General features: G+C 33.8%; 3 protein-coding genes and 1 long non-coding RNA gene across 4 annotated transcripts in view; 2 read left to right on the top strand and 2 right to left on the bottom strand.

The window, feature by feature from the left end:
• Positions 1 to 164: 164 nt before the first annotated feature.
• On the bottom strand, positions 165 to 5,211 carry LOC138935341 (nuclear exosome regulator NRDE2). Its single transcript, XM_070299810.1, has 10 exons — positions 4,925 to 5,211; positions 4,103 to 4,758; positions 3,601 to 3,964; positions 3,381 to 3,527; positions 2,731 to 2,999; positions 2,251 to 2,579; positions 1,632 to 2,175; positions 1,397 to 1,546; positions 1,139 to 1,314; positions 165 to 644 (listed from the first exon to the last, which is right to left on the bottom strand). Exons 1-10 carry the CDS (start codon positions 4,986 to 4,988, stop codon positions 392 to 394), a joined length of 2,952 nt encoding a protein of 983 aa, XP_070155911.1. The 5' UTR covers positions 4,989 to 5,211; the 3' UTR covers positions 165 to 391.
• Positions 5,212 to 5,331: 120 nt separating this feature from the next.
• Mocs1 (Molybdenum cofactor synthesis 1) lies at positions 5,332 to 9,513 on the top strand. The gene is made up of 8 exons (XM_070299813.1): positions 5,332 to 5,958; positions 6,086 to 6,203; positions 6,277 to 6,444; positions 6,538 to 6,764; positions 6,866 to 7,090; positions 7,171 to 7,405; positions 7,590 to 7,640; positions 7,808 to 9,513. Exons 1-8 carry the CDS (start codon positions 5,869 to 5,871, stop codon positions 8,419 to 8,421), a joined length of 1,728 nt encoding a protein of 575 aa, XP_070155914.1. The 5' UTR covers positions 5,332 to 5,868; the 3' UTR covers positions 8,422 to 9,513.
• LOC138935354 (uncharacterized) overlaps positions 6,262 to 22,373 on the bottom strand; it is a 236,201-nt gene continuing 220,089 nt past the window's right edge. Inside the window, exon 4 of the long non-coding RNA XR_011447235.1 lies at positions 6,262 to 6,756. This is a non-coding gene — a long non-coding RNA (uncharacterized lncRNA). The remainder of the gene's footprint in view (positions 6,757 to 22,373) is intronic.
• Positions 9,700 to 15,537, top strand: LOC138935347 (neural cell adhesion molecule L1). The gene is made up of 6 exons (XM_070299816.1): positions 9,700 to 10,583; positions 11,859 to 12,016; positions 12,725 to 12,935; positions 13,269 to 13,419; positions 13,952 to 14,100; positions 15,106 to 15,537. Exons 1-6 carry the CDS (start codon positions 10,496 to 10,498, stop codon positions 15,204 to 15,206), a joined length of 858 nt encoding a protein of 285 aa, XP_070155917.1. The 5' UTR covers positions 9,700 to 10,495; the 3' UTR covers positions 15,207 to 15,537.

Below are 22,373 nucleotides of genomic sequence, written 5' to 3' on the forward strand. Positions count from 1 at the left end.
TATTATATGGTGTATAGAGGCACTATCATGTCTCTTGATATATATGCTCATGATATAAATAAAATATAATATATTTACATCATATATGTGTTGCATACATATTTTAATATATATATAACATTCTAAATATGACAATATTTTGTTTTTATATGTGGAGTAGTGAATCAAATTGCACTTTATATTTTATTGTGATTCTTATTTTGTATATTGGAAAAAAGATTTATATATATACATTCGCTATTCTCAAATATTTTTAATTTATGTACTGTACAAGTTTACAATTGCAATACTTTTATAAATAATAAACTTATTATAATAAGAAATTTATATAAAATAGTAAATATTAAATCTTTTTATATATACCGTTTCTCCTAGCTATTAAATAATTAAATTATCCGCGCAGAATATCCAATTCTTCAGGTGTGACATGCAGTCTTAATTCTTTCTCGCGTATCAAATCTTGAATCTGTGTAAGAAGTTGAGGTGCTACTTCAGCTGCATCTATGTAAATGCTTCTTGCCCATGGACACTGCGTGACGCTCTCGTGATAAATTTCTTCCCCCTTCTTCTCGCACAAATTATGTTCTCGAAGCAAGAACATATACAGTCTCCACAATAACGGGCAACATCTGATTGATGGTATCCTGAAAACAATTTTATGTTAAAATACTATGCAACAAATGTGTGTGTGTGTGTGTGTGTATTATATATATATATTTTTTTTTTGTATATATATAAAAGATACGCTGGGTATTTCAAAAAGATTGAGGTAGCTATATATAGTCAAGTTCTTAATAAAATAAACAAAAAAGTCAAACATCTAAAATGCTTTGTTAAAAAGTTAATGTCAAGTTAAGATAACATAATTTATTCATTATTTAATAAATATATTCAATAATATTTGTATGGATTGTGTGAACATCAAAATTTATTTCTTTAATCTTAATTTGATATTAATTTTTTAACAAAGTGTTTTGGGATATTTTATAGGAACTTTTTTGTTTATTTGGTGAAAAGAACATGACAACATATAGCCAGCCCAGCCTTTTTGAAACATTCTGTATATATAATATAAAAGTGATTTTATTCACAAATCACTTAATAATTTGAATGTTACAAAATTCTATTTCTCACTTACTTAGAAAGTGTTAAATGAAACGATAATAGCTTATTCAATGCAGCATTTACTGCATCAGGATGATCAAGTTTCATTAAAAGACTAATACGTCTGCGAGCGGCTAGACACATCGCAAAGGCTCGCCATAATTTAATTTCAGAGCTTCTACTATTAAATCTCCAGGTTGGTAATTCACTCTGCAATAATAATAAGTTTGTAACTTGATCAATTTATAAATTTCCTCATAAAATCTTAAAATAAGTATTGTAATACTTTTACCTCTATGCCAGCAAATACAGAAAGAGCATAAAAGTTATTTGGATATATATTTAAAACTCTACTTAGAGTCTTTTTCAATACAGCCTCCAACATCTGAGTCCGTTCATAATGTAATTGCAAAATTGCAATTTGACTTTCATATAACATTTCCTGTAACAATTTAAAAATTATTATTTTAATTTGTTTATCTCTCAGTACTAAAAATTAACATTGTGATAAAATATTAATTTGGTACTTGTAAGTAAGGATAATCCTTGGAATGATCGATACAGTTTCTCAATATCTTGATAACATTTTGAATATCATCATTTTTAATGTATAGAAAGTAAGTATAACATACAATCGCGTCGCATTGTAAGTTTGATAGAAAAAAATTATCCTTTTCAATCTCATCAGGAGAAGCTTGCAGAAAGTCTTGTACACACGAATGTAAATATCCTTCTATCAACGAGTCTTGATTTTCTAGGTTTTTGCTAGGTATCATTTGACCAAAGACTCTTAATATCCATTGCCTATGCGATTCGTTGTATGTTCTAATATCGAGTAAGGTCTCGATAAATGTTCTGTACACGTTAAAAAGCGCTGCTCTTTCATACTTGTTAGTAATTGTAGAAGGGCATGTGCCTTGAGATTGAATGGCAGTCTCAAGGATATTCATGCAGTTACTGAATCTGCCCATTTCCAACTCTATTAAGGCATATTCTTTGTAGAAATATAAATTATTTCTGTTTTCGTCTTTTTTTAGAAACTCTTTCAATGCTGTTCTCAGTTTTTTTCCTCTGTAATAAGAAACACATGTTTATCTTGCATGTTTATTTAAATCTATTAAATATTTAGGTATACAAAAATCTTACTTATTGTCATGTTTTAAAGATTCATCTTTGTTGAGAGAAACTAATAGCCTTTCCAATCGCAACCACCAAACATATATACTCGTTCGTTGGAGCGAGGGTAAACTTTCCGCGATTGTATGGAATATTTTACGTACAAAATCCAGATATGGTTCTTGCGCTGGATGAAACTTAAGATATTGGGGACCTGACGTTAAACGACTTTCAAGAATATCCTTCAATAATTCTTTTCTTTGGTCGTGACCAGCCATTTCACCTGTCATAGGATACATAAATGGAAGCAATACTTCCAAAGACTCTACTCCCCAATTAAAATCTTTCAATAATAAATCCTATAAAAATATAAAATATTTTTTTATAAATCTCTTATTTTTGAAATATGCTTCATAATTTAATTTTTTCTTAAATAATTCTTATAATTCTATGTTTTTCAATTACTTATAAAGCTATATAGTTAAAGTTTTTGAGTAAGATTTAACTTGCATTCATATAATAGTCACGACAAGGTAGAAGTGGTATTTTCAGACACAAAAGAGAATAAATAGCCATTTGAAAATTCGAATTACGAGAGAGAATTGGATGTACAAAATCTGCTACATCTTCAGGTAAAATAAATCTTCGAGAATCTCCAACCAATTCTAACTCGTCTCTACTGACACTAATCCAATGGCAATTCTCTCGTAATGATTCTGTCCTTTGCCATAATTGATTAAGTGGTAGCCGTGACATCAATATCATCTCTTCCATTCCAACTGAAATTCAACATTATTATTAGAAACAATGACTAACAGCATATTATTTGAATATAAAAAAGAAACTCCCCCTCCCTCCCATTAAGTTCTTCTTGAGAAATTTTCTCTAATTGGATATATATATATATATATATATCCAATATATATATAATATAGTTATTATTATTAATATATATAGCAATTTTCACATTACATTTGTTTGCTAAATATAAGATCAATCATTATTGAATTTATATAAAAAAATATATAATAAAATAAAAAATTAAATTATATAAAATGATCTGATATAAATAATTTGACGAGTTTATTTTCCCTGCAATTTAAATCTCTACTTAATAAAAGTCTTTTTTATTTTATAAATGCATAATATTATGTACTTACTTAATTTCTTTTCATCTATAGATCCACGAAAGGATAAACTAGTTTTATTTAAGTTCAGATTTAAATTCAGGTTTAGACGTATTGTTTCCCACATTTGTTCCCATAATCCTGTATGCCTTAAGAAAGTTAAACATTGATATAGCATATCTAGATAAAACAAAAATGCAAGAAATTAGTACAAAAAAGAAATGATTAAATTATTGATGAAATGTCTACTTACATAATAATTGTGCGTCGTAGACAGAAGGATTTGTTCTCGCGCGCTGTCTCAAAATGCAAAAACATTTTGAATACAAATCTAATACTCGTGGTACAGTACACATTGCTACTGAAGCTTGTGTAACCATAATGAAGTGTTGCCACAATACAATGTTTCCTGAATCCTTATTGATTAATGCCTCCAGTTGATTTGACAGTTCGTCAGAGGGTGTTAACTCTGTCATGAAAAGTAATTTTAATTTTAATAATTCTTTGGAGTCTATGTTCTTTTCAAGTGCTTTCTCAACAATAGATAACTTTTTCAGCACTGTAGATCGATGTATATCTTTGGCTAATTGGTGTCTTTGATAGTAAACCAGAATATCCTGGAAATTGATGTGAAAATATTATTAAAGTTTAACTTTCCATAACATGTCATATATTAAATTATTATTATAATATTACAATTATAATATTATATTATTATAAAATTCTAAATTTATAAAAAATATTTTATTTAATACCTGAAAGTTAATATATTGTAACCAAAGTTCAACATTATGTGGATTTTCTGCCAGTTGTTCATTATATTCCCGAATTTTGCACTTCTGTTCCTCTTCTAAGTTCTTGCACCAAGAAGATACATGTTCATTTATCTCTTCAACTTCAATTGAAGTTTCCTTTTCAATTGTTCTTGTGATAACTGTATTTTTTTTTGTTAATAATTCTATACAATCAATATTTTTGACATAATATCTGTGAAATATATCCTTTTTTGGTTGCTTATGCTTATTAAAACCAATAAATTTTTCACTAATTTTATAAGCTGGCCTTGCTCTAGGATAGAATGTATTTATATTATTATTTCCTTTATCTCTATACTTGTCTTCAAAATATACATTCTTAACATCTTGTTCATATTTTGGCTTATATCTTTTGCTGTCATGTGTACGTCTTTTCCTCTTCATCTTTTGCGCTTTGTCAGTTTTCAATTCTTTCTGTTTTGTATGTATCTTTGTATCCAAAAAAATTGTTTCAAATTTTACTTGTTTTTCTGCACTAGGTATGTCATGTAAAGACTCATCGGATGAAGAATACAAAGACAAGTTAGAAGTCTCTTTATTAATTGGTTCTTGTGTTGGAAAACTCGAATTTGACAACCATTTGCTGGAAATATTATCTAAAATTTAAAAAAAACGAACATAATATTAGTTACACGTATATCAGAAGATAAATTTATCTCGAAATAGAAAAATTCTCTAGATCTATATTTGTTAAAATATTTTTTTTCATTCATAATTATTTTCATATGTAAACATTGATCAAAGTTCGAAATATGTAATTACCTGCATTGTCACAACTTGTCGATTCGACATTTTTATCGCTTGAATAAGCTGGAAACAGAGACATAATCTCTTTTTCTTCTTTTATCCGTCTCGTTTTGGAATACGTATAGTATCACGCTTTTTTTCTTTTTCTCTCTTAATCCCTTTTCTAACCCTAGTTTCACTATTTACAAATATAAAGACAAATATCTTGAAATTGCAAAGATCGATACTATGTGTTCGATATCGTATCGATATCGATACCGTTTTCCGATATTTCTACCAGTGCCAGCCAGTACTGAATATAATGTACATTACGTAAACTGTAGATTTTCAATACTGTGGCAGTAATATATCGGAACGCAGCCTATATTATCATGGATTACTCTTCTGTATTATCATCAATAGTTTGGCTAACTATTTCTGACTTTGAACACAATTTCCGAGGGCGTTACGCTACGTGTACGTTTCTCTCTGTGCGGTTTTTCTGCTATTGAATTGGCTGATACACGTGACACCGTGACAGATATGCATCAGGCATGACAGATGATTGATCAGGACTAATGGAAGGATGGTTGATATCGGTCACTATCAATCGATATCACGACATTCAATGGGGCATAATTGAAACTGTGATATAGAAAAAAAGCAAAAAATGACTGATTATTTCGAATCGTTAAGAACACGTGATTTAATTACCCTTGACGTATCAGAAGATTACACATTGGGTAGATATGTGACAGAGCATTTTTCCATAAAAAAAAACATTGAGATATCATAATAGGAGATTATATAATTATTTTTTGCTGGAAGGATGCATAATAATACACAAAAGGATACGTAATATTACAAGATATTACAAGCTTTGCCGACCATATTACAAGTGACGTAACGTTTTTAAGGATTCTCTTGTTGTTTCTTTTTTTCTTCTCTCCCATTATATACTTTTAGTGTATATTATATAAATGTTTCGAAAGTGCAATTTTGTCAAGCGACTTTATGGTGTTGCAAATGCATCAACAGAGAATGCCGCAGTTGCAGAGATCTCGACTCGAGTAAGTATTGTTACATATGCTAGAGTACAGTCTCTATTTTTTTTAGCGCTTAAAGTTTTTATGCTCAAGTCATAAAGTATTATAATATCATAGTTCAAAGTAACATCAACTTGCTTGCTTATTACAGTTGCAGCTGCTTAGAACGAGATTGCAAGAGGATGAACAGCGTGGAATACTTACAGATACATTTGGGCGTAAACATACATACCTCAGGATATCTGTCACAGAGCGCTGCAATCTTCGCTGTGAGTTTCTTTATAAATTATACATATTTTAAGAAGTTGCACAATTTTCTTTATGCTATCAATGAAATTACAGGTACATATTGCATGCCTGCGGAAGGCATTAAGTTGACCAAGAAAGAAAATATTTTGAGAACAGATGAGATAATACAGATAGCTGATCTTTTTGTCAAGGAAGGAGTACGAAAAATACGTTTGACTGGTGGTGAGCCCACAGTTCGTAAAGATATTGTTGACATTGTTGGTAAAGTATTTCTCAATATTAATTTTACATTAATGGTATGAGATGTTACTTCAATATTTTCATGATTTATTTATTTATAATTTTATGCATTAGAGCAACTGAAACAATTGGCAGATTTAGAACAGATTGCAATCACAACTAATGGTTTAACTCTGACTCGTCAGCTGCCAGCTCTCCAAAGAGCAGGATTGGATGCATTGAATATATCACTGGACACTCTGAGGGAGGAGCGCTTCGAGATATTTAGTCGCAGGAAAGGTTGGATGAGAGTTATGGCTTCTATAGATCTTGCTGTTCAGCTTGGTTATAATCCTGTAAAAGTAAGTTATGATAAATTATATAAATTTTTAATATCGTGCAGTTTGTTATATAATATCTATATAATTGTAATCTATATATTTATAATATTTGATGTGACTAGGTCAATTGTGTGATAATGCGAGGACGGAATGATGATGAAATAATTGATTTTATCGATTTCACAAAAGAACGCCCTATCGATATACGTTTCATAGAATATATGCCATTTCAAGGAAACGAATGGAAAGAAAATAAGATGGTTTCTTTCAACGAGATGAAAAGAATAATCCGAAAAAAATATCCAGATTTCCAAGCTTTGCCGAATCAGCCCAATGATACATCCAAGGTTTGTTTTGTGATACTGAAATTGAATTATATATTCGAGAATATATTGAGAATGTATGATACATATGTTTCCCTTGATAGGCCTATCACGTGCCAGGATTTGTAGGGCAGGTTGGATTTATTACATCCATGAGCCAACACTTTTGTGATTCGTGTAATCGCTTAAGAATAACAGCAGACGGAAATTTGAAGGTATGTTTATTTGAAGGAAAAGGTGAAGTCTCGCTTAGAGACGCTTTGCGAAATGGAGCTTCAGAAGACGCACTTAAGGATTTGATAAGAAGAGCAGTGTCGCGGAAAAAGAAGCAACACGCAGGTATATATATATTTTAATTAAGGCGAAAAGAATGCCATATTTGATGAAGAAATTTAAAGTCGCGTAAAAGAAATCCTAGTAATTTTAACTGATCCCTTTTCTTGTTTTCTTTTTCCTTTATTTCATGGAACCTGTAGCAGTATCGACAAACCGATCATGTTTATATCTCTGCTGCGTGTTTCAGGAATGTTCAATCTTACTCAGATGGAAAATAGGCCAATGATTCTGATCGGAGGTTAATTGATGATTATGCTACTTAACCAATTATATTAAAATACATCGGGTTTGTCGAGACGTGTACAGATGTTATCGTAAATTTTTAAATCTTTACGTTAACTGTACAGTTACGTGTACAGTTAACGAAATTTAAAATTAATTTTAAAATATATTTATGTTTTACAGATAATCATATAGAAAAATTTTATCACAAAATGCACAAGTACAAAATGTATAACGTCGCATCGATGCGGTATAAATATTTACCGTATACGCCTATGTACCTTAAAAATAATGCTAGTAATAGAATGTATTCATCATTATCGCACATAGATGAGACCGGTAAAGCAAATATGGTAGATGTCGGATGGAAGAACGATAGTAAACGCGCGGCAATAGCGAGAGGTTTCGTCAAGGTAGGTCCTATTATCAGTAATCTGATTGCGGAGAACAATGTGAAGAAGGGCGACGTGTTATCGGTGGCCCAATTGGCCGGTATCATGGCAGCGAAACGTACTTCCGATCTTATCCCCCTGTGTCATCCGCTCGCCTTGTCTTACGTAAACGTACGTCTAAGATCGAACGAGGAATTGCACAGTGTAGAAATTATATCAGAGGTCAGATGTACCGGTAAGACGGGTGTCGAAATGGAAGCTTTAACCGCCGTGAGTATAGCGGCGCTTACAATCTACGACATGTGCAAATATGCAGCTACTCCTGGTACAATGCAAATATATGGTATAGAATTGATATCAAAAACGGGTGGTATAAAGAGTAACTTTGCAATAGATAAAGAGTAAACAGTTTATCCCATCGACGAATTATGATTCATCGATAGCATGAAGATTCATTTTACCGTATTTCTAGCATTTTAAATAATACAGAACAGAGTAGGTAAACAAAATATATTAAAGGACGCAAAGACGCAAGTATAAAAGAAAGGAGTTATTATGAATGTCTAAATTGTTTCGAATACTTATTTGATTTTTATAATGTTGTACTTTTATAGTTTATTTTATTGCATAATATTTTACTATATATAATATATAAAATTTTATATATATCTTTTATATGTATATAGATAGCAATAACGAAATAATTATAGTATTATATATATGGAACAAAATTCTTTTAAATTCTGAGTGTATGTATCAAAAGAATGATCAATCTTGCATAATTATTAATTTCGAAACGGATGCATACATTTTATCGGAGAACTATTTTAATATATTTTTATATTTATGCGCTAGTAATTAATGCAAAGATATTTTATTATTCGATTATACGAACGCAAACATGATATACATAAAATAACGAAAATTTCAATGAAATATTTAATAATTTTCCTAATTTACTTTTTCATAATTTGAACAGGTTTCTTATATAATGAAAGTCAATCCTAATAGATGTAAGTGAGAAAAGCTTTAGATATTTATACAAAAAGATAGTAAGAATTGCGAATGAAACAAGGTGCTTCCGCATGTATTAATCAATGTAGAAATATTTTTACATAAATAAAAAATGTATCTGTGTTAGTTTAAACAAATGTATGTAACACGTATATATTTGTTTAGATTAAAAACGGAGTTAGTTGAAAAATTACTGTGACTTATGTACAAAATCATAAGAGTAAGGATTTCATATATATTGTTATGTAAAAAATTCGAAAAGAAGTTGAAAGCAAAGTGCAATAATAAGAAATAATACGGTGCTTCCCTATTTCGAAAATTGTTTATCGAAAAAGATCCGAGTTCGTGCTATAACAAGCATTAATATTGTCGCGAGAATGAACAAGATTCTTTAACAGGGATTATATACATTTGTTAAAGAAAAACGGATGATATGTAAATGGATCTTATCTAAAGTTATATATATATATATATTGTAAGTTACGCGCATTTGATTTACATATTTTTATTTTTTTTAATGTTATATTTTTTCGAAATACTGTAATATATCGTTAAAAAAAAAAAAATAAAAAAAAAATTCTTTTATCCCTTATTTCCTTATTTATGCGCGGAAGGAAATTGCCTCGGAAGAGAAGCAGAATAGCAAATATGCCGTAAACCACTTTACCCGCGGACACTTTGCGAAAGGGAATAGAGGAGAAGGGTAAGGGAAGCTTCGGGAAGGTACACACCGATTGCTTCGGTAAATCGCGATAATGTACGGCTATTGCGATAGTCGCGCGCGGGATAAACACGTCTCCTCTTCCCGGTTAAGAGAAATCATATCCGATGCCGGAGGACCTTTCGGCGCAATCGCACGTATCCTCGGTGGAATGGGCACGGCGCCACCGTGCCAGGATTTCAGAGAGCTTTTTCGTGTCCTCCGCGAGGAGGAAATTTCAGTGCTTGGCCCGCAATCGTATCGCGTCGCCCCGAACTTTGACTCCTCCGCGCGATCGCGCCCAAGTCGCGTGGATTAATAAAAAGAGAATAATCGACGATATATACGATAACGACAGCCGTCGGATTAAACTCTGAAGAGATCACTGTATATTCTCTGACGCGACAATATTTTTAATATATCGATAATTTTTGTGATAAAATGATCGACGAATTGATCGTATAAAAAAAGTGCGAGATCTGGATTGATTATGTTTGTGGTATTTTTTCGTAAAAGCAGCGTCAACGATCTCGATTCGCGGTAACATTTCCGCATGTGAGGAGCGCGAATGAGGATCCGGTGAGGGTGAGGGTGAGGGTGAGGGTGACGCGGCATTATGCCAACGATCGGCGTGATCCCGCGGGTGCTTTTCGAAGGATCGCAAATGGAAAGTGATCGTTTGTATCGGACGGTGGTGGGAAGATCGCTGTCAAACGCAGAGTGGCGCGCGTGAATTAGATTAGAGAAATGAGTGCGAAGTGAAAAATGGTCCCGTTCCACGGCATGGTCCTCCTGCTCCTGGGAATCGGATACCTGTTACACGCGGAACCACTTTACGGCGAACGTGGCATCGGTAAATGTCCCGTGCTTCCGTGAAATCCTGAGAAACGGTCCCGAGACGCTTTTCACATCGTCAGCTCTGTGTGTTATATACGCACGTAATTCTCCTTGTAATCGAAGTAATTTCACTCGCGCGAAACACACTGTGATACACCAGAGAACGGTGTAAATCATTTTTATTATCGAATTTGTTTCGCTGTTCAAGAAGATAAAACACAAGATCCGAAAAACACCGATCTCAACTTACTTGTCTAAAGTCTAAACAATACATGTTTTAGTTAGATTGTCTGCAAAGATGACCATAATTGATTATCGAGATTTATAAAAATTCGTCTTCACAAAATTAATTTACTTCTATCAACGTTTTCAATCGAATACAGTTGAAAAGACAAAGATATCTCTTATAAATGCGGGATATTGGCTGATAATCATCTAATTAAATAAAATTTAATTATAGTCTATCTTATTCTATATATTCTGGTTGCTGTGATAGAAATGAGATTAATTAATAATTAATATAAATAAGATAGAAATGAGATCAATTAATAATAAATATAAATAAGATAGAAATGAGATCATTTAATAATTATTAAATAATTATAATTGACGTTAATCGACATCAAATCGACTATATTCTCAGTCTCAATAAATGGTATGTGTAATTTTCGCAAATAGATATGCAAAATTAAGTAATGAAATAATTAAAGAGCATTCTTTACGAGCGGACAGTGATCTCGAAAAGAATTCGAATAACTTCTCTCTCGAGATGATATCTAAATAATATAATTAAAGGAGCGAAGACATCACAATTTAAACGCATTATCGCAGCGAGAGGATCGCAATATCAATTTCTTGACAAATATTGCTGTATTACTTTTCAAAAATATTCCTAGCAATCTCATTATCGTATATGTGGGGGAAAAAAAAAATTATACTATTTTCATCAAGAAAGATTCAATATTTAAACATGCTAAAACATATCCTAATGAAGTAAACAAAACACGCGCAAATGAAATTAATAAACATACGTATATTAAATATTAATTTAATTAAATTTAATTATATAATTTCTAAAATAATTATTTAATTATACCATTAATCTATATGTACACGTATGTACATTTAAAGCTTGCAAATAATAATATATATTTATACTGAAAAATATGCAGAGAAATTTTATCTTTTTTATCATATTTCGAGCCGAAAAAATTCGTAATTCCTTTTCGGTAAGGACATTATCGAGAATAATAATTCATCGACTTCACAGCACCGTTTATCTCTATTTCAGCGTTTTTGCTCAACAACGATACATTTGGAAAGGGGGAAAAGTCGCAGCGCGGCACAAAGAGGACGTATTTTTTCAAAGACACCCCGCAAAAGTTAACGATGGCCATAGGTCAGGCCGCCATGCTGTTATGTCGCGTTAAGAATTTGGGAAACAGAACTGTGAGTAGTTTCACACGAACATATATATCTCTCCCGAGCTTTGTTAATTTCATCGATCTCGAAAGCGGTTCGCGTGCTGCAATAACTTAGATGCTCGCGCAACGCGCATTAACCCTTTCGCTGCTAGCAAGTCAAATGTAGCGTGTTCATTAGACGTTTATTAGATTCCATTTTAGAAATAGAAATTTCTATATGATATAAAATCTGTTGTAACTTTTTTAATAAGAAAAGGATAAAAAAATACGTTAAAGAAGAATGGAAAAGCATCAGCATTTTTTCATCATTTATGACTTACAGCTGAAAAGTTAGAGAATCGATATTCTTATCTTCTGTTCAAGCTTCTTCTCTAAGAATGAGTCGCCGTTTATGATAATTCCGCGCAATCATAAAAATGAGATTTTTTTGCAGACAGAGAGAAAGAAAGAGAGAGAGAGAGAGAGATCCAGAATATCTCCCATTTTTTTTAACGTTGCAAAATTTGTGGAAATTAGTACGCGCGCGTGAATTCTTTTTTTCGAAATTGAAATTATACGATCTCTGTGTCTGTGTATAAATTCTCGTCTATTTTCATCGACTTCATTATAATGCGTGGCGAGAAACGAAACGCGCACGAACGGATTGAATCAGCAGCAGCGAAGGGATCGACGACAAACTTTGCAGCTACTTATACCTCATTCACGGGGCCTCCCCGTGCGTTAATAATCCCAGGTATCTTGGATTCGAAAAAGGGACCTACACATCTTGACGTCCATGTCCGTGACTTATACGAGCGACGCGAGATTTACGGTAGTCAGCAATCCGGAAACCGACGACTGGAATCTGCGAATAGATTACGTGCAACCGCGGGACGCCGGCATTTACGAGTGTCAGGTTAATACGGAACCGAAGATATATAGAGCCGTGACTCTGAAGGTTTTGGGTAAGTTTCTGCAAGACGAGGTGGGGGCTCGTTCTTCCCCATAAATTGCGTTTAAAGATCTCCCCGAGCGTCTATCGCGCGGCTGTTAGAAGCAATTGTGTTTTAACTCTATTCACACTGTCCACCGTCGGTTTGTCGACAATTTCACCGACGATGCGATCCGTTGAAAGAGCTTTATTTGAAATAAAGTAGAATCTATCTATCCTATCGGATAGAATCTGAAACGGATAATAATTCGATCTCTCTTGCGCGTTTCTCAAGTATAATAAAGCCAATCGCCAATCGTTATTTTATAATTTTCTCCTCCTCTCTTGTTATCATTGTTTCTATCAGATATACAGGCGAGGATCACGGGTCCCCAGGAGCTATATATCAAGAAAGGTAGCACAATCAGCCTGACTTGCAGCATAGAACTGCAGGATCTGCCCCCGAGCAACGTGACTTGGTATCATGCCGGTGCGGTGATCGATTTCGATGGTCCAAGGTACAAACAGATATCTATTAAATTCCGTGACGCATAATTAGCCGTTAGAAATTGTGTCTATATTGTTCGCATTCGTATACGCAAACACGCGTAGTAGAACAATCAAATCGAAAATCTAATTAGAGTAATCTGCGCTGGCTTCGAAATTATCTCTGTCAGGTCACGCAGCTGCAACATCACGAATCGTTTATTTCTATGCTATTTTGCGATAATTCGCACCAACAGTTCCATTACCCTGCGAAAACTCGTTGCTTCACCGCGACGTAGATGCAGACGCAATAGAATTTAATGCGATCGACGAAGAAAATCGATTGTAACGGATTGTGATGTGGGACGAATATTTCGTGAGGCAGAGTAGCTCGAGAAACGAGCGAGATAAAGCGCACGTTTTTTTTTTTTTTTTTTTTTTTTTTTTTTTTTTTTTTTTTTTTTTTTTTTTTTTAAATAATCTATACGGATTTTGGCTTGCGAAACTTTCGCAAGTCAGTTTGAGTAATGCTCTCATGCTTATATACGTATACATGTTCGACAGGGGTGGCGTATCACTGGAGACCGAGAAGGGTAAACGGGGCACCACGAGCAAGCTTCTAATAACGCGCGCTCAATTTAACGATAGCGGTAATTATACATGCGCTTCGAGCAAAGTCACCCCGGCGAGCGTCATGGTGCACGTATTAAACGGTGAGCAAAATATCGCGGTGGCAATATCGGTAACGGGAGGGAGGAAGGTTTGCGACAGTTAATTATGAAATTCTCTTTTAGCGAGCGAGCGAGCGAAGCGTAACGTAACGTCGCGAGATTATTCCCAGAGCACTTTGCAATAAGGAGAATATTTGTTTTACTCAGATCTTCCGCGTCTTCTCGCCCTTTCGAATGGCATTAAAATTCTCGTACATAACACCGCCCACCGTGTGCGTTATTCAAATATTAATCCTTAAAGATCACATACGGATCATTTTGATTCTATCGAATATTTTAACAATACAGATATCCCGAAGGCATTAAAAGAAAGGTTAAAAATTTATTTTTTAACTTTTATTGTACATAATCATTTTTTATGAATGTTAAAGAATATACATGTATAAATTTTTCTACATTTTTTCGTATTTTTCGCAAGCATTTTGAGACAGTTTAAACTACGATAAAATATTATGACTCACATGTGTGCGGGAACAGGATAAAAAAAATGTGTGACTTGTAAAAGTTAATTGTGTAAAAACCTGCAATAGAGCGTGCGATGCACGATTTATCGTTCAATAATGAACAGGTGATGTTGCACCGCGCGTTTGTTCGCTGCGAGATATATAATGAATATTTCCCGCAAACGTATATATTATTTGGTTACGATAACTGTGTGTACACAAATTATTTAATGTTAATTTCTGATGTAGCGTTGTATCTATTTGTTTCTCTAACCACTCTAATGAATACTGTTATTGCATATTCGGAATTTAATAACGAAAAAGATGATCTATCCTCCTCGGGACGATCCATATATTTTTAAGGATCCTCGAGCGCAATTCTTTTTACGTTCCACCGTCCCGCTGCCACTTTTGTAAAGCCGTTAATAAATTTAATGTTTGTTAGCGAATACTCGAGAAAGATTGACGAGATTGGGCTTGTAAAGATTCGAAGGGGGGACACAAAAGCGATACGTTAGCCGTCTGGCGTAATTCTCTTTTACAGGGGAACATCCCGCTGCAATGCAACATGGCGGAACTGGCGATGTAAATAGACGACTCGTTCTGCTCGTCCTGATTTTCCTCGTCGATACGATGTTTCGATGAATCAATCTTGACGCCATTGATCTTCTGAAAATAAGTCACTCCCGAATTAGCATCTCCTAAGATGCCTTCCCGGAAATGAGACGCGAGAGTAATCAACGAGATAGCGTATGATTTACAGTAAGAGTGAATTTTTTTTTTATTAACGCAAAGTTATTGGTCAAAGTATATGTTAACACTAATTTAGAATCATCTATGTACGTTCGTTTGAAGAACCCAAAGAATTTTCATCCGATCTCTAATGTATGTGAACCGCGAGGTTCGACCAACTATCCTGATATTAGACTCTTTGGATTCGTCGCTCAAATATCTTTATTCAAAATGTCAGTACGAATACGAGTAATATGTATGTAATATAATAAACTTTTTGGAGTTACACAAGCTTGTCTTTGTCTCTATATAAATCTTAATCCATTATCTCCTTTCCATTTTGCATACAATCAAAAATTTTTATACAGAAATAATTAGTAACAAATCAATATTAATTATATAATATCCTCTGGATTCAACAACTACATCGTTGGTGAAATTTGATTCTTCGAAATATTTCCTGACATATTTTCAACTAGGTTTATCAAGAGAGATCAATATTTCGTCGTTAATAAAATTCACTGTAATAATATAATAAAATTACGAGAAGATTACAAATACACAATCCTATAGATCTACAAACACTAACAAAATATCATTTTTTTCAAGATTACAGTAAATTACAGTAAAAATCGCAGTATCTCGCGATATCAGCTTGGAGATCACTAAGCGAATATAAAAATGCACCACCGAGCGTTTCTAGCGTTAAGTGCAGGAATCGGAAAAGCATAATCCGTGAAAGCATGTGCGTGATATGCATTCGCCGCAAGGTAGTGTCGGGGGTCAAAGAGTTAACGCGCGTTGCCCTTCTTATCCGACGGTATATTAGAGTCTCGGGATCGCTGCTAGTCCGATAATGGAGCGGCAGTTCTCGAAAACGTCCCAGAGGAACTGTGGATCCTGTCCGGCCTCATTTTATGCAAATCGCGCGCGGAAGCATCAGTTAGGCTCCGCTTCACCGCGAAGCGGAGTCGCCTCGTCGCCCGATGAAAATTCATGGCGGACGTGATCTCTTCCACTCGCACTGTCGTCGCGCGGAATTCTGCTTCCTGCATGCACGTCCATGATATCTTTCCGGAATAATTCGACGCGCAAAACTGAGAAAAAAGCGTAGATCCTACATCTCTCTCTCTCTCTCTCTCTCTCTTTCTTTTTCAAGATTGCTAATGTATATATATATATTTTAACGAGTAAAAAAGAAATAAATTATAAAGAAACCTTTCAATCTTATACAATTTTGAAAGAATATCGAGATAAATATTGAGATGTTCAGTAAGTGAAAACAAAAGGTTGGTTTCTCTCGTCGAGAGAATTTCTACAGTATTTCCAATATCTTGTAATTATCAAGTTATTTTAACTGTTAGATATATATATATATATATATATATATATATATATATATAATTGTTATGTGTAAGATTTATAATAAATACTTTTAAATAACATGTCTAAATGATAACATTTTGAGAAAATAAATATTTTCAAAAAAATCTCTGAGAAACATTTTGTACAAATCGGTATATTATTTAGATGGGCGAAAAAACTCGTTTGCAAGTTTGAAAAGTTCTGCAAATTTCGTTTGCAGATTTTCGTCCTTCGGTACGACAACCGGAGGAACGTTAGCGAATGTAGAACGTCTTAGAACGGTGGATTTTATTTCGGCGAAAGTTACGCGAGACCACGCGAGACATACATTGGATGATCGAATTTTTGAACGTGCTCGCGTAATTTCGCATGAATATCGCTGCAATGAACGAGTTTACGCCATAATCGCGTGAAGCTCTTGAACGCAAAGCAATTTTCCCGAATATTTCGTGAAAATCCCGGCATGCGATAGTTCCGCAAAAGCCGTGGAAAATATTCTCCCAAGCCACCCATGAATTGGTATTGTGAACCCCCTCCCCCTCCCCCCCTCTCTCTCTCTCTCCTTTGCTCTGGACCGCTGATTTTTATTATGCGAGTTCTTTGTCACATGTACTTCAAAAATGCATAAGAAAAGAGCATGAAAATAAACAAAACGCAACTGCAATGCAACTGCGTGGTATAAAAATGTACCAAATTTCGAAATTTTGAATGATGCAATGTTATACTTCTTTTGAGAACAACCAAGAATCCATTTTGACGCAACTCGTGGAAGTTTAATCAATAACAACAATATTGTTTGACGTTGATAGTGTTCGCGATCCATCGCGATATCGAATCACATAAGCCATGAGAGGCGCAAGTTGAATTATTTGCGGAATGCATCGTATCCGCAAATGCAGCCTTTATTGAGGAGTTTCACCTGTACCCGAAAAGCCTTATAAGCGAAAGAACGAATGACGTATTCAACGAAGCTGTGCGATACAAAGGGATAGGATAACGTGGGTGTAAGATACGTTTATAAGAAGCAGAAAGGAAAATCCATACGGGGGGGGGAAGGGGGAGGGGCGTTTTCTTCCCGCGTCTGGTTCAACAATGTATAGGCTCCACATTTCTTCCACATAATAGTTTCCGAACCGTTTCCAATAGCGCAATGGATTATTTCAGAAACTGCATCGGAAAAGATTGGTATTATGACGATACGCGAAAAGCTTAGTTATAAAAATACTGAATGTTCTGAATTAAACAGTCGCGAGAGAAAGATCGTATCACAAATTCTATTGTATTTTCGCCAAATATAAAATTTAATCGGCTGAAACCGAACGTCTGAGAAAAATACCATCGATAATAATCTTTTAAATTCGTTAAACAATCTATTTCCTAAAACATTTTTCGATCCTTTGTACGCTTGACCAGAAATTTAATATCTCGAGGTAAGTAAATGTTTGCTTGCATCGGCAAATATCTTTTTATTGGCATCGGTTTTTCGGAAATAGTGATACTGCTCTTGAAAGTCAAATAGATTAAAAAGACAGAGAGGAAGAGAGAGATGGGAGGAGAGCGGGAAGAAAAGAGGAGAGGAAAGTTTCGAGGCTGTGTATCTAAGAATTTCGCTAAGAAACTAAACTGAGCGGCTGCTGCCGCATTAGATGCTTGTACGGCACGAGAACAGAGTTTTATTGAGTTAGCCGACGAATTTCTACGACACGTTCGCGAAAGTTAGTCCCGTAACTGCTGATCGTCCAGGAAATTCTGTCAATTGTTTAGCCAATCCTTCGCTTTTATCGAGTTCGTTAAAAAGAAGTCCCGAATATATTCTTTTTCGACAGAACTCGTTGAATTCGAATAGAAACCTTTATAATCGTGTACTTTATATGCGTAATTAGTACAGATCTGCGAAAAAAGTTCAGAAAAAATCACGATTAATTGAAATCATTGCGGTAATAAAATAAAGTAAGTAATAATGACGGCGTTACTTTAGAATGTCGATGCGGCCCTTATGGCTGTATAATAGTGCTTCAATTTATGATAACCTCCTATGGGCATAATAATTATGTCATTATAATGCAAATCATAAACACGATAATATTAATTATTTTATTACTCTATCGGTATTCACGACAAAATAAAACTGTCAATAAAATACTCTCTTTTTTTTACGATACGCTAAAATATTATACGTTAGAAAACTAAATGTTACATCGATCACGCAGGAGAAAAGATTCTTTCAAATAAATATTTTTTACACACTAATCCTACGTGTTCTTGATATATGTTATCGTGCGATACGTGTTAAGTTAAAGTATAAATATTACAGCGATTACAGGTAGATCTCTAGCGGGTGTCTTGTTTTCAGCATAGTTGAGCTGAGAGTATATATAGGTAAATTTCCTTCAGTTTGTCAAAGGAAGTAACTTAACGTTCTATCGTTCAAAGCTCAACAACCTCGAGGGCGTAACTCGTCTTATATATCGATCGCGGTGTTTGCAACAGCACAAGCGTGGGATAAACGCGGTTCGTTTGTGGCGCAGGATCATCTGCGATTGACAAACCGTGTCGATACCCGGACATCGCCAAAGTCGCTTGATATCGATCTCGATCCTTAACGGTTCTATTGAGCTAGAGGCACTTTGAGATAGGCAGACAGTAAAACTTACAGGATATCTACACTAAATAATATTGTTCAAAATCTTGTTATCATCATGTAAAGTGATGAAATAACCTTTTCTTCAAAATATAAATACGATATAATATTCGCTTTCTATTATCAAATACTTCTCTTTTATTATAATATGTATAAATCAGAGTTGTTTTGCAATTTATTACATTCACACTCATTCCCTATTTCATAGATTTTAATATTCTTCGTTCACGAAGTTGATATTAAATATTAAAAAATAAAGGATTTCAAAAACTAAACATTACTTATCCACAGTTCAAAAGAGAGCGTATTCGAAAAAGTTTATCGTAATCCTATTTGAACGTAAAATATATATTAGGATGATTTTTATAGCAGAACAGCTTAGCGCGGGACATAATTATTTGTCGAAAATTGTTCGCAAACTTCGAACACAAGTTTTGATTGCAATAATTTTTTTCTCCTTTCAGGGAAAAAATTTATTTTAATGAGAACTCTTTGTTTCGCGCCATCATTTGCGGCAGCTTCTCGCCTTCGAGAACAATTCATTTATGTCACTTGTACCTGGAGGCTACTTAATATGAATAAATACTAGAATAAATAAGATTCGGAATTGATATCAAAGATCGTAACACGGTTTGACATAAATATTTAGCACGAAAGTGCCAACGGATACTAGAAGTAAATGCTCGATTATATGACTGGAGATGCATTTTGTTAGATTATTTATAATTTATATAAATAACTTAACGAAATGCATAATAATTTGGCGAAAAGAACGCATCTGTTGCAGAATGAATGTGAGACGATCTCTCGGGGATTTAAAATTTAATCGAAAATAAAGTATATTTTTGCGAGAATAATTATTCTCATATCGGTGCATCCCACGCATTTCCGCATGTTGTCTACTTTTTTCCTTCTTAATGTAATATTTCGCATTGATTTAATATTTTACGAGGCATGAAAGTAATGCTATAAATATTCAAATCAATTGAAGGGGCTGAGAAATTTATGCGGAGAAACCGCTTTTATGTCTTCCTTTTTTTTTTTTTTTTTTGCAAAACGTTATATCGAGCATTACAAAGTATCGTCAAAGAACTTAAAATGTTTTTTATTTCTGATCCAAGGGAAAAACGCTGTCGAAGCTTTCCATGATTGGTTTCAATGGAGCCGGCATATTCTTTCACAGGCATGGGGATCTCGACTTAAGGTACGTTCTGCATCCAGCGCGGCGGAATAAATTGGATGGACGCAAATAAATTGAGTGAGCGCGGGAAATGAACAAGTTTTAATACATATGAATCTCTCTCGATGCGCCTGGAAAATCGTCTCGCTCACTCTTGAAACGAGATCTCCGGAAAAAAATTATAGATGGTAGATAAAAATTTCGCGTCACATAATTTTGAAGAGGCTCCGTCCCTGAAATTTTGATTGGCAAAGATAAAATTTTACGCTACGTAGGATTTTGTAACATTTCACTCTTGAAAGTTTGATAACACTTATTTGCACATTATATTATACAGTATATTTCTCAACTATATCTTACTACAATTTGATATAATTTATATATTTGACACTTTTTCTCATTTATTCATGATTAGACTCTGTTGATTTATTACATCCCGTTCTACCTACATTAAGTTCTATCCTTGTCGGCAGTACTGATATAGTACATCTTTGTCATCCGAAATCAAATCCTGAGATATCAGAATATCAGAAGACAATCATGTCATATCGGTTCACAAGCAGACGTTAAAATTGTGTTTGAAAATCGCCGCTGATATATTGAAGATAGTCAGCAAGAAAGATAAAGACAGGTATTAAAATTATGAAAATTTATATTTCAGATTAATTCCGCTTCTTTTATTCGTTTCTCTTGTCATGTCTCATTATGATCTTCTATAAAACTAAGGATGCCTCTTGCATGCTCCTGTGGATTTATATCGAAAGACTCTCCCGTATTTTTACCTAATTCACGCATATTTTTAGATCAGATAAAATATAATTATATTTGATAACTATAGATACAAGATATCATGACACAAATATACATAATCCAGTGCTTTCAACAAAGTATTCACGCGGTCTTTTAGGTGCCTCGAGGACACAGAGTGCGATAATATTCGCAGATATCATAATTCGTTCGAAAACAATAGCGGTTGCATATTCAGTACATATTACGATTAAACGACATAATCATTGCAAACTAATATATCGCGCATTAAGCTCGAGCACTCATTAGTTTGAATATCGAATTATAAATTGCAACGCTTATATGTACATATTTATCAAGTCATTGTGTAACTACATAGACGGTATTAATAGTTTCGTAATGGCATGTATCATAAACAATAATGCTGTAACAAGTGCGAGTATTGGCGCGAACACTCGCGTGTAAATCACGTATAAAATGTACGAACGCGTAAAAATACAAAACATTACGCGTAATGAGAAATGAGATATTAAATGAGCCGATGAGCGGAAATTAATGTTAATAGAAATAAAACATCCTGTGATGATATGTATATACAGGATGTCTCACACCTATCGCACTATCTGTAATAGCAGATTCTTGAGATCGTTTGGAGATGATTTTTCCTCGGCGAAAATGAAGGTCATTATTTTTTGCAAGTTTTCAATTTTCTCTCTCTCTCTCTCTCTCTCTCTCTCTCTCTCTCTCTATTAAAATAAATTCTATCTGAAAGTGATTCTAACTAAAGAATGTATGTTTAACTCTCTATAAAGTCTAGTTTTTAAAAAACCCTTCTTTTTTAATTGCTTATAATACGGAAATTATTGATACCTCGACAATTTTGTTGAAGAAAAATCATCTTAAAATAATCTAAAAAAATCTGCCATTAGCAGATAGGTAGGTCTGGGACACTTTGTATGTTTGATATAATTTTTCTATACATATCTAATTGTTTTAACGATGCGTAAAGTTTCCAGATGACACTTTACAGAATTGTCGAAAACTATTACACAAGGTATAGCAAAGCTAGTTAAAATTATTCTTCGCTAAACGCGATTTAGAGAGAAAGAGAGAGAGAGAGGGGGGGGGGGAAAGCCAGTTAATCCCT

Source organism: Polyergus mexicanus, unplaced genomic scaffold (assembly GCF_030449975.1).
Source record: "Polyergus mexicanus isolate NDT 795.1 unplaced genomic scaffold, iyPolMexi1.0 SCAF_8, whole genome shotgun sequence".
Classification (NCBI taxonomy): Eukaryota; Metazoa; Arthropoda; class Insecta; order Hymenoptera; family Formicidae; genus Polyergus; species Polyergus mexicanus.